Source organism: Ambystoma mexicanum, chromosome 3p (genome assembly GCF_040938575.1).
Source record: "Ambystoma mexicanum isolate Mex_15411 chromosome 3p, UKY_AmexF1_1, whole genome shotgun sequence".
Lineage (NCBI taxonomy): Eukaryota > Metazoa > Chordata > Amphibia > Caudata > Ambystomatidae > Ambystoma > Ambystoma mexicanum.
Window position 1 is genome coordinate 1,169,290,843 of NC_090925.1, and position 12,006 is coordinate 1,169,302,848.

General features: G+C 43.7%; 1 protein-coding gene across 1 annotated transcript in view; it reads right to left on the minus strand.

The window, feature by feature from the left end:
- The window catches only part of C3PH5orf24 (chromosome 3p C5orf24 homolog), a 69,493-nt gene extending 59,512 nt beyond the window's left edge, over positions 1–9,981 (minus strand). Inside the window, exons 1-2 of the mRNA XM_069652575.1 lie at positions 9,659–9,981; positions 8,219–8,377 (exon numbers count right to left, since the gene is read on the minus strand). Of these exons, the coding sequence (XP_069508676.1) occupies positions 8,219–8,347 (129 nt within the window). The 5' untranslated portion in view covers positions 8,348–8,377; positions 9,659–9,981. The remainder of the gene's footprint in view (positions 1–8,218; positions 8,378–9,658) is intronic.
- Between the last annotated feature and the right edge of the window lie 2,025 nt (positions 9,982–12,006).

The window sequence follows — 12,006 nt, forward strand, 5'->3', positions numbered from 1 at the left end:
CCACAGGTCCACCAGGCCCTGCTAATGCACGATGTCCTCACATTCAGGTAACTGTCGGGTGTTCAGGTAAACTGCACCAAGTCAGAAATGTTCCCTCTAACCGAGACTGTGACCAAACCACATAACCTACTCAGCTTTTCTTGGGTCCCAACCGAGATTAAATACCTGGGGATTGTAGTGGCAAGGTACAGCACAACCTTGCTAACTCAAAATTATACTGAATATACGGCAGGCCTTGTGCCTAGGCTTTGGGCATCGTTGTAACTGTCACTATCTTTTGCAGACAAAATAGCCTTGATCAAGATGATAGTTCTTCCTAAACTCCTCTACTTCTTTTAGAATATACTGTTATGGCTAGGGGCAGACTTCTTTAAAGGAGCTATAAGTCAGTATTCATATGTTTGTTTGGCACTCTGGGGCAGTGTGCCATTAGTGGGGCACTTTGACCTTACCCTGTGCACGAAGGGGGTTTGCTGCCCCCAACTTTCATCTGCATTGGCTAGCAGCGCATGCGCAGTTAGCGATCTATTGGTTTGTGCACAAAGTGCCCCACCCACATTTTAAACTCGGGCAATAATTGGCGCGGGTTGAGATAATAGGTCTCTAATGCTCCCTCTTCAGTTTGCAGACCCATACCCATTTGACCCGGTGAGCGTGATTGCCATGGCCTGGCAGAGGCTTTGGAATCTCCTGGAGGTGGCCCACCCTTACCAGTGTACCTTTCCCTAATGGAACTGTGTACCGGCCCTGCCCAGGTTTGATGCTGCTACAGAGAGGTGGTGGACACAGGGTGGATTTAACTGGCTGGGCAACATGTACCAGGAAGAGAACTTTATATCTGCAGATGATATACCTGTTATTGTGCAACAAAGCTCCTTGCATTGGCTGCGATATATTGGTTTGCGTAGAGCATGAAAAGCAATGTGTGGGCAGAATTCCTGGTTGGACCAGCCAGTGACAACATGTATGTTATGACTGCGCAGGGCACTCAAGGCCTCATCTCCACTTTATACAGCATGAATCAGAGTCGAACCCTGATGCCCCTGACTGCGCCCCGATCTAAATGAGAGAGGGACATGGATCTCGAAATAACTGATGAGACCTGGAGGGATATGTGTGCACAAACCTGCAAGGTCTCTTGCAACTCCTGATTACGCCTCGTACAACTCAAAGTCCTGTACAGATAACACTACACTCCGACCCGACTACAGCTGTTCTCTTAGACACACACAGGCTGCTGCCCCAGATGCAGTGATAATAATGCTGGCTATTTTCATATGGTTGCCCTAGATTAGGTGGGTACTGGGAGGAGGTATGTATCATACTCACTGATCTGATTGACAGGTGGATTTGAGGCCAGTGCCATGCATTGCCTGTTTCATGTGTTTGAATATTTAGTAGGCCACAGGCGTAAACTGGTTAGTTTATGCTTGCTATTGCGGTAGGATGCCTACTACTGCACTGGCTTAAGCACACTGTTCTGTCAACTAAGCAATGGCTGCGAGCCGTTACCTGCGTCAGCGATACTGAGGACCAATGGATATCCCTGCAACAAGTGGGCTATCGCCCAGGAGATATAGGGCAGCCCTTCCGCTCTGACAGTGCAGGAGGACTCCTAAGTAACCTACTCAACTTTCCGGTGCCTGCTCCCCTGCCAAATTGATTGCACCCCAAGAGGCCCTCTGCCTGATGAGAATTTCCCAAACGCTAGAACAAGGGATTGATTGAACACCAGTTATAGCTTGAGAGTCTGTAACGCTATATATTTCTATCAAAACAATGTTTGTTTTAGGTGCTTTCAATAAAAGAGAGAAAACACCCCCTGAATAGTTTTCTTAGGGTGCGTGTGGCCTCAAGTCTCAATGAAATGACCTTCCATAAATAGTTCCATATATTCTTTTTTTTTTTTAAATGTTGTAGTTTTATTAAAAAACTTTTCATTTATCCATAACATACAATACTGAAATTCACAATAATAAGAAAGAAAGACAAAAGAAAAAGAGAAGAAAAAGAAAAAACAGAAAATAAGAAAAAGCAGGGTTTTAGCACACAGATTTTCCCATTGTGCATCCTCTCCAAAGCATCTATGGTCATTTTCTTACTACATTGAAAACTGCTATGAGCAGTAAGGTTAAGTCCTCTTCATCATGATTATATGGTTCCAAAATTGAATTATAACCGTAGTAAGGCTCCTGTTGTTCCCTGACAGTATTAGATTCCATCTGTCCTGGCAAGTGAGTTCATGCCCGGGTTTTGTTATCATTTCTCGAAACCAGTTTCTTTTTTCGGCTAATGCAGGGCAAATCATGATGATATGATGGATAGTTTCGAGCATCTGTTTATTCTCACAGAATCGACAGAATGCTTTCTCATTCAGGATTTGTCTATTATTTGCCATCAATTCCCGGGTCAGTAGTTGATTTAATCGTAGTCTAATAAATGTGTCCCTAATTTGCCTATCTGGAAATTGCTTCAAATACGCAGGTAAAACATTGATAGCGCGATTGTCCAAGTCACAGTGCAAGTTCATCTGATAACTTGATTTCTCTGTTAGAGTAGCTATCCAATCATTTCGCTGTAGTCTTTGTTTGGCACATTGAGGGCGATTCACAAGCATCTCCATTGTTATACTGTTTACTGCCATCACGCTTTCCATTGCATCCTTCCATAATGCTAATGCCGTGTTCGCCACCGTAATGTTTCTTCGTTGGAATAGTTTGTATGCTGGAATTTCATCCTCATTGATCATTTTTCTGAACCGATCGAGTTTTTTCCACTCGACTATTGATCTTAATGATTGTGTTGCGATCTCATGTCTAATTCTTTTAATCGGGAATGAGTTCGATAGTCCAAGGATTTTCCTCCAAAAGAGGCCTTCCAAGATATCCCAGATAGATTGATCAAGATTAATCATAGTCTCGCTCCCGTAGCTCAGGATCACAATCCCTTTTTGGCGGTAAAATATGAGAATTGGTTGCAAAGAGAATTTTCCAAATTTTCTATGTATGAAAAGCCCTTGTCTCGCCAATGAGGCTGTTTTTGTTCTCAGGTGCGTTATCCAAGGAGTTTCTACTGCTGATTGGTTCACTAGGACTCCTAAATATTTAATTTCAGTTACCATGATCAGTTTTTGTTCATTCATTTGTAACTGAAAGGGTTGTTTGTTTCTTTTCTGTCCTTTCTTTGCTGAAAGTGGCATGATTCTTGTTTTTGCAGTGTTTATTTCTAACCCATTTTCCAACATGTAAGTTTCCAAGTCCCGGAGACTTCTTTGTAGCCCTAGCTCAGTTTTGTCTACAATGACAATGTCACCTGCATACATCAAGTGGTAAATCTGCTGGTTATTTAATTAGGGTGGATTTGCCTTCTGAAAGCGAGGGGGCTCAGAAATATCCATGGTGTACAGCTTAAACAACCTTGCTGCAAGGGGACACTCCTGTTTGAGCCCATTTTCTGCTTCAATGGGTGCCGACAATTGTCCTTGTTGTGATAATCTGATTCTTAGAGTGGTATTGGTGTATAGTTGTTTGATAGGTTCCAATAGCGTCGGTGGGAAATTCCACTTCTTTAGTTTTCCCCACAGTGTTGTCCTGTTAACCATATCAAAGGCCATGTGCAGGTCTATGAATGCTGCATATGTCGTGTGGTTGTTGACCAATGCCTCCTGTTTCAATAGATTCAAGATCATCCGGTTTACACGTGTACCAGTACTTTTAGTAAATCCCGTCTGCCTGATATCAAATTGCTCAGTTTCTTTCATCCATAAGTTAAGTTTGTTGAGGAGGAGCATTGCAAAGATATTTCCAATCGGATCCAAGAGAGCAATTGGTCTGTAATTTATTGGCTGTTGTCTATCACCTGCTTTGTATATTGGTATCAGAATAGCTGTTGTCCATGTCATCGGGATTTGTTTTGCTTTCTCAATTGCCCCAAATAAATGGACACAGAATTTGGCCCAATCCTCTGGATGTTTCTTAATGAGTATATTACTTAGGCCATCTGGCCCTGAAGCCATTGATGAATTGAGCTTCTTTATAATTGGTAGTATGTCCTCCAATGTCCAAGAGTTTGTCCAAGGAATCAATTCACTCTGCTCCATTCTGATAGGTGATTTTTCACTGTTCGTTCATAAATGGATTTAAAATGGTTAATCCATGCAGCTTCTTCAATCCCTTAGATTAGTTTGTGTTGGCTGTCCATTTGCAGATTTAATAGGTTCCACAATCCTCTTGTATTGTTATTTTTCAAGAGGGCTAGGATTGCTTCTGCAGTTCCATATATTATAGCCTGTTGTTAAAAGTAAGTATCAATAGTTTGGTCCCTCTTTTGTAGCCCTGTTGGGAAAGGCGCCACCAATTGCTTAGATGTGTGGCCAACACTTCAACAATATTCTCTTATCCGGTTTGAATATGGTGTTTAGAATCTCCAACTTGGCTTTGACAAGTAATAGATCTACTTAAAAACATGAGGGAGGCACTTGGTTTGTTACCAGACTTAGGTGAGAAAGATTATCTTTCAGTACCCAGACATTTGTTTTGATTTATTTCAACCTATTATAAACAGGCTGACGGTGGACACCTTTAAGTTGACTTCTGGTGGGATTTATAGAAATGCTCCCAAATGGTTATTTTCTATTGTCAAATCCATGCTACTGATAAGGCCATATTGGGTAAAAAAAGAAAAATCAAGTCAACCCTATTGTGAGCTTACATTTTCAGTTTTTGACTTTTAAGGCCTCAATCTAACTGACCACTAATGTCAGTTAAATCAGTGATCAATAATTCCCTATTCAGCACAAATAGCCCGCCCTATGCAGTTTATCACAAGCATTCAGTGTTGTTGCAAATATCTTATTCTTCTTTTCTAAAGTCAATTCAATTTTTCATAAAACTCAAGCATGATCTATCTTGGTTGTCTTCTCCAATAGTGAAACGTTTGCATCACGTAGGTAGAAGATATGCAGAGTGCAGGTGTGACGATGAGCACCTACCATATGGGGGACATCTCTGTGGGCAACAAGGAACACAAAAAGCATTTTCCCTTTACACCAAAAAAGGTGCATATTGGTATTACTCCAATGGTTTATTGTGTTAGTCCCTTTCAGTTGATCATTTTATTTTGTTTACGTTTTATGTTTAAAATGCAGAGTATCCCTAGTCCTGTTTCATTTAATCCCTCCACGTTCTGTATAAAATTGATAACTGGGTCAGTGAAGAAAAGGTTTTCTCCATTATGTCATACCCATATGTGACCCATGTTTAGGGAGGAGTGTAAAGTGACCTTGTCTCCAGGCAGCATAGGGTATGAAGGTTAAAGCTTCCAAGATAACTTTTCAGAATTGACAGAAGAGCAAAGGAGCCCCAACGTTATGAACGATTTCGAAACCACCATAAACAAATTGGATGTACATTTAAATCCAGCGACTAGCACTATGGTAAGATAATTTTTTGTATTTGTGGCCAGGAACCTGATGGCAGTGTTGAAGATTGAATTACAATACTAAGACATGATTTGGCAATATCTTGCAACTTAGAGATACACTGGACAAACACATCAGGGATCAGTTCATGGTGGGGTATTACAATGCTAAGATTAGAGAGGAGAAATGGTTTAAAGGATGATCCCAGGTTGACGATGTCATGATGTTAGATAAATGGGCCTCCAAGGTGGTTATGATGGTAGAGGTGCAGAAGAAAAACAGAAAAAAAGGCTGAGAAAATAATTGAGGACTCTTCTGTGTCATGTGAGTCATCAAATGCATGTTGTCATCAATGTGGTACTAAATCCCCTTTTCCTAATGTAATGAATTACTCGGGTGTAAGAGCAATGTATAAGTGTAACAACAACAAACAAAAAAAGGAGAACAAACACCAATTGTTGTTGATTTACTTTCAACGCTGCTGCAGCAAAAAAGAAAAAGTGGTCATACAAGAAAGTGACAACATCGCGCAGGTCACAGAGATGATAATGAATGTGTTAGTGATGAAGGTACTATCTATAAATGTGAAAGAGGAGCATGCACATGATGAAGTGTGTGGGAGACCGAAAGTGGCCATTTGTGTGAATGGAGTGGGAATCTACCGGTAACCTTTCATATAAAAACCTGCCTGTACCATACTTTTGCCCAGTTGAACATAATATGGATACAATAGAGCTTTTAGGTTATTTTAAAGCCGAGTTAATGCTTAAAGAGAGACAGGCTTGTTCAAAACTACATGTGATGGTCAAAGGTGGTTCTTTACCAAGGTGGAACACGCAGAAGAAATTAAGATGACTTTATCCCGATATAAAAGAACAGATGATGATTATGAATGAGAACACTGTTCTGGAGGAAACACTATTTCGAAGTTGAGTGCGTGAAGGGAGTTGTAAACAAAATCATGATCGAACATCTCATTCACGATTGAAAAAGTAAGAAATGTCCGATTGGGAATCTGAGAATACATAAGAAAAGAATGTATTACCTGTTGAGCATTACGATTGTATCAATGAGAAAAGGGCTGGTGTCGATTTCCCTGTTGCAGTGTCACACAAACTTAATGAGGATTTGTGCTTGTGCTGATTTAAGACCCCTGAATGGATGTATATTAGTACACGGTCAGCCTGTGTCATATATGTCATTTATTGTGGCCGATTGATTAAGTCATTTCAAAAAACGTGTTTTGGTGCCTGGGTATTGTCAAATAAAACATCACCTGGCAAGACAGCTGAAAATCTTGATCACATAAGAGCATATTTCAGTTTACGCCTCTTCAGTTTTCCAAAATATGATGAACTTGTAACGTGAAGTTCCTAATGTTCAGTGTTTAAGAAGGTGTGTTTGTAACAGGTTCTTTAATGGAAGATCATGACAAGACACCAGCAAAGTCCAACAAGTGTTATAAGATAAGAGACTCCCCATCGGAAAGGGAAAATGTGAGTTTTGCAAGCGAATGATTAACTATTTGGGACATGAGGTTTCGAGGGAGGGAATTTGTGAAAGTTTTTACCAAACGTGTATACATTTTTTGAAGATAAGGCATCTCATATGTGGTTTGCGATTGGGGAAAATGCAGAGTCTGAGTGGGACCATTAACGTTTACAGGCATTTGTAAATAAAATAAAAAAAATCGAAATGAGGCAGTCCAATACCAAGTTGCCCCTGATAGTGATAAATAAATTATTGGCTACATTGCTGTTCTTTTGCAGTTAAAGCGGGTCACACGTTGTTATTGCTCCTGCCTCCCAAGTGTTCAGTTGTCAACAGTTAAATAACTTGATTATTTAAAAGGAGGCCTTGCCTTGCCACTGGAGCATTTTTTTAATGGACACGCGTTTTCTGGTACGCATAGTTCAGAAGCCACTAAAAGACATTTGAGGCGAAAGGTTACTATGGCTTATCCTGGAACTCTGCGCACTGGGTGTCCAACACTCAGGCCCACGATTTTGTGGTAGTTCATATTGCCGGCAAAAAACTGCTCTGTTTGTCCAGACAACCATTAGGAAAGGTGCCAATTTGTTCTTCCATGCATGTGGAGAAAGTGGGATGGAAGTTGGTGAGCACAGAGAGTGGGCAGATATATGGGAGTGAAGCAAGTAGTGGGGGTGTGATGTAATTACTGGCGAAGAGGTTTCAAGCCAAGCTTTTCAATTCAGAGTTTATAGTTGTCATTAATGTCTAGAATTACAGTTTTCACCAACTTTAGAGAGATACGCGCTTCAAAATACCTGTGTATTATTGTCTGACAAGGAAGATAGTGTGTTACGTCCTACTTACCTGTGGCATAGTACGCAAGATGTGCTTTTGGAACATGCAGGGTCATGAAACCCCAAATTGTGATAGAAGGAACCTTGCTGTGTTATGGCCCCACGTTTTGCATTTGAATAGTGACAGTTAACAGCAGGACCGCCAATGGTTATGGGGTTTCCGTAGTGACCTAAACATATGCATGAAGAATTCAGTCAGCTGATTCTGCTCGTATTTATTTAGTTACGGAAAGCGCTGTAAGGTAGAAAGGGGATGTAATGTTATTAGGTGAGGGTACACGTAGGATGCACACACACTGTGCAACTGATACTTTTAAAACTTTAAGAGCACAGTTTCTTAGCCCATCAACAGGTGGCACAAAGTTCATACAAGATGCTAACAGCAAGAATCCTATGAACAAAGATTACAAGAATTACGACAGGGGCAATACTTTGCCTTTTTATGGAAGGACATACATTCCAGAAAACCCACCTCGGATTTCTTGCTCTTTTTTCTTTTCATCGCATTCTTAGCATCAGAGTAGATTAGTTTTTCAGTAATCGTTGACCAATCAACAAATGTATCAGCACATTCAGTGTGAAACGATGTTGAACATTCCATTCTGTGTGGGTGAGGGGTTGTATATTTTTTCTAAAGAAAGTGAAAAAACAAAAATTACAATGTTTTCATTTAACTTTCACTGGCGATCTTCCCTGAAGTTAAGAGGGTAGTAGGTAGTTTTTTTTATTTTTTTAACTAGGTTCTAATTGTTAATAATGCGCGGAAAGTAGCCGTCGGTGTCCTCAAAAGTGCACGACTCCGGGCACACCACGAGCGTTCTATGCAGATCTGTGTATTGCTTACTACACAACTGAGTTACCAGAAATAAAAAAAAAACACGCAACGTCATCGTTGATAACATAACATCTCTAACTCGGATTATGGGACGCACAGGCAGTATGTGAAATATATATATAAGCACAACATTATTTGCAATGAGCACTACTTTAAGCATTACCGGCGCTTCTCGGTTTCAAAGTAACTTAAATGGTTAATCGCGAAGACGTCCTCTGAGGTACTTAAGACATCCTCACAGATAAGCTTGATAACCTGTGCTTGCACCACCGAAACAATACAGCACGAACAAACCCCTATGCAATAAACAAAGTGAGTTCATCCACAACTGTTTTGAAGGGACTACCTGGAGCTTCTACGTGCCACCGTCTACAAGAGAACATATATGTGTGATACAGAAAACGGCAGTGCTTCAAATGTCTAACACACCATGTTTTATTCAGCCCAGCAGCCATTCAATACATAAATTATGCATGTGTTTTCAAGGGTGGGGACATCAGTTCGCCCTACGCCTTAAATGCATTATTAAAAAACAAAGAACGCCAGTCCAGCGCCACAGGATAACTAACATTCGGGAGCCAGATGGTATTTTAAGCCGAATAACAGTCAATAAAATGCATGTTATATGATCTGTGTGATGTTTTCTATCATTATGACTTAAAAGCAAGCTGCAGGTTATATACTTAGGAGTAGAATAACGCACCCTTTCTTAAAGGGCCTCTGAAATATATATTCTAATGTTCCTGTTATTGGATAGAACACGGAAAAGACAGTTCATGGTCGTCCTGTCAGAGTTGCCACTTAGCAGAAGGATGAATCAAGCCAATTCCGTGCACGCGTTTTTGGGACATATGGGTGGTTTGCTTCATATTTCTTTCACTTCTGTGGGTGAGGGATACAATAAAATCGTAGAAATAATGAAGGCAATCTCCACTCTTATCAATTCCCTATTAGGAAAAGAGGCGAAATGGCGTTTGTTTGTGGAAGTCGCCCTAATTGTGTAAAGGTTTTTTTTTTTTAATTTAAAAATGGACAGTACAAGTACAAACACCCTTAGACAATAGAGAACACATTTACCTCAAAACGGCGGTGCTGCTGCAGGACTTAGGCAGGATCCCCAGCCGACAGACGGTTACGGACTTAACGTTGCCACCCAGCCCTAGCCGGAGTGAAGCTCCGCGGTGGGGTCTATGGCGAGGTTGTAACCGGACAGAGCTTACAGACAGCGCAGTGGTAACCGAGATGGTCGAGGAAACCGGGAAAGAGGCGACAGAGAGCGGCCGCTGGGCTCAGCTAGAGCACAGCGCGGCGGCCATTTTAAGATTGGCGGAGACTCCGGGAGAAGCAGCGCAGCTCAACTACTGGCTGTGCCACCTACTGGCTGTGGCGCCGTCCGTGATGCAGTCCAGGGAAGGGCGGGGTTGAGCACAGATGGGAAAGGACAGGACTCCCTTCTTGCAGGAGGTGATCGACTGTCTGCTGGTACATCTATAACCAAGCTGCTAAATTAAAAAGCCAATCTGCAATCTACAGCCACTGTAATTTTTGTGGATCCACAGTATCTATTTAACCATGACTCTGTTTTTTAAATAATATATAATACACAAATACTTTTTAATAGTACCATATCTTGTCAGATAAGGCACAGTGAGATAGAATTAGGTGTCCAGGATCACAAACTTCAGTCAAATAGTGAAACCAGGCTTTGACCACATATTGTTGGGGGTGTGTCCTGACCCCCAGCGATCCGCGTAGGCCCCCCAGCACACAAGGACTCACACCGCACACGTCCTTCTGGCTCGGGCTTCCTGGTCGCACTGTCGCAGCCGGGAAAGCCCGTTTATTTATGCTGCACGCGGCGGCGTGCAACGTCACGCCACCGCGTGCGCGCCCGTCATCGGGCAGCGCCACACTCCTCCTTTTTCGGGAGGACAACAACAAACATTTAAAGACTACACACTGCAAACCAACTAACACTACAACGATAACCACATCTCAGACCCAGTTCCAAAACACCCCTTTATTGACATCCACCCGGGTCCCTTTATTTAACAGTTCTCACCATCAGGATGCTCAGACAAATGTCCCAATAGGTAGTCGCTGAGGTGAGCGGGTTTCCCTCGCCCAGCCCTCTGGGGGTACCTCCCGCTCACCTCCGGCACGGGTGATCTGTCCATAGGCGTTGTCCGGGCCGGGGACTCAGGCACGGTGTCTCTCCTTGGTCCACAGGAACCACCCTTAAGTTCCGGATCAGGAGGCGGGTCAGGTCTCAGATTCCCTAGCTTCTTGAAGAAGCTCACATTGCGGGTTACCGCAGACCTTCCGTCCGAGGCAGTCACCATGGATCCCTTGACTGCAACGACGTCTAGCGGCTCAGGCTCATACGGAAGGGAGAGCTTTCCATGGGGGTGTCTATTTCGAATGAGGACCTCATCGCCCGGCTCCAGCCGCTGCGGGCGAAGTCCTCGCCGGATGTTTTCCTGCTCGATCCTCACTCGCCAGTCTGCCTTGACCTGTTGGTTGTCGATTACCCCCGGGTCTTTCTCCCCCACCTCCGGTAACAGCACCCGAGGGCACCGTTTGAATAACGCCTCTGCCGGGGCCACTCCGGTGGAGGCATGCGGGGTGGTGCGGTACACCCTCGGGAATTGATAGAGAGCTCTTTGGAGGGATTGCCCCTGGCCCTGGGTGATTCTAAAGGTCTTGTTCAGAGTCCTCATCAGCCGTTCGGCTTAGCGATTTGCCCTTGGCCATATGGGTGTGATCTTCCTGTGTAGCACCCCCTGGCTCTCTATTAGCTCTGAGAATCGCTCGCTCTGGAACAGCACCCCATTGTCCGAGCACAGTGTGTGAGGGAAACCATGGGCAGCAAACACCTTTTCCACGGCCACCACCACATGCTCAAACGCCACGACTCCACGAATTCCACTTCCGGGTATCTTGAGTATTTGTCGACCAGCACCAGGAAGTGGGTGCTCATCGTGGTGGAGCCAAAGTCTGCACGAACAACTTCCCAGGGTCGCGTCCCCCGAGGCATCGCTTCTATGGCAGGCTCACGCTGCAGGGGAGACGCCGCCTGACACCAGACGCAGGCCGCCACAAAGACGTCCACTTTGCGTTCCAGTTCCGGGAACCACACTTTCAGTCTTAGGCGGGCCTTAGTCTCGGCGGCACACTGGTGTCCACGGTGGGCAAGGGTGATCACCTCCCTCACCTTGGATTGGGGCATGACAATGCGATCTCCCCTGAGCAGAAGACCGGATGCCGAATAAGAGAGCTCCTCTCTGACCTTCCACAGCTGCTCCAGTCCGGTTCTGGCCTCCTGAGTGCGCCCCGCCAGGGCCTCCAGCACCGACCTCCAGGAGCCATGCTGCATGGAGTGCCTCAGGATTTGGAAACACTCATCTTCCGCTGCAGCGGCCTCA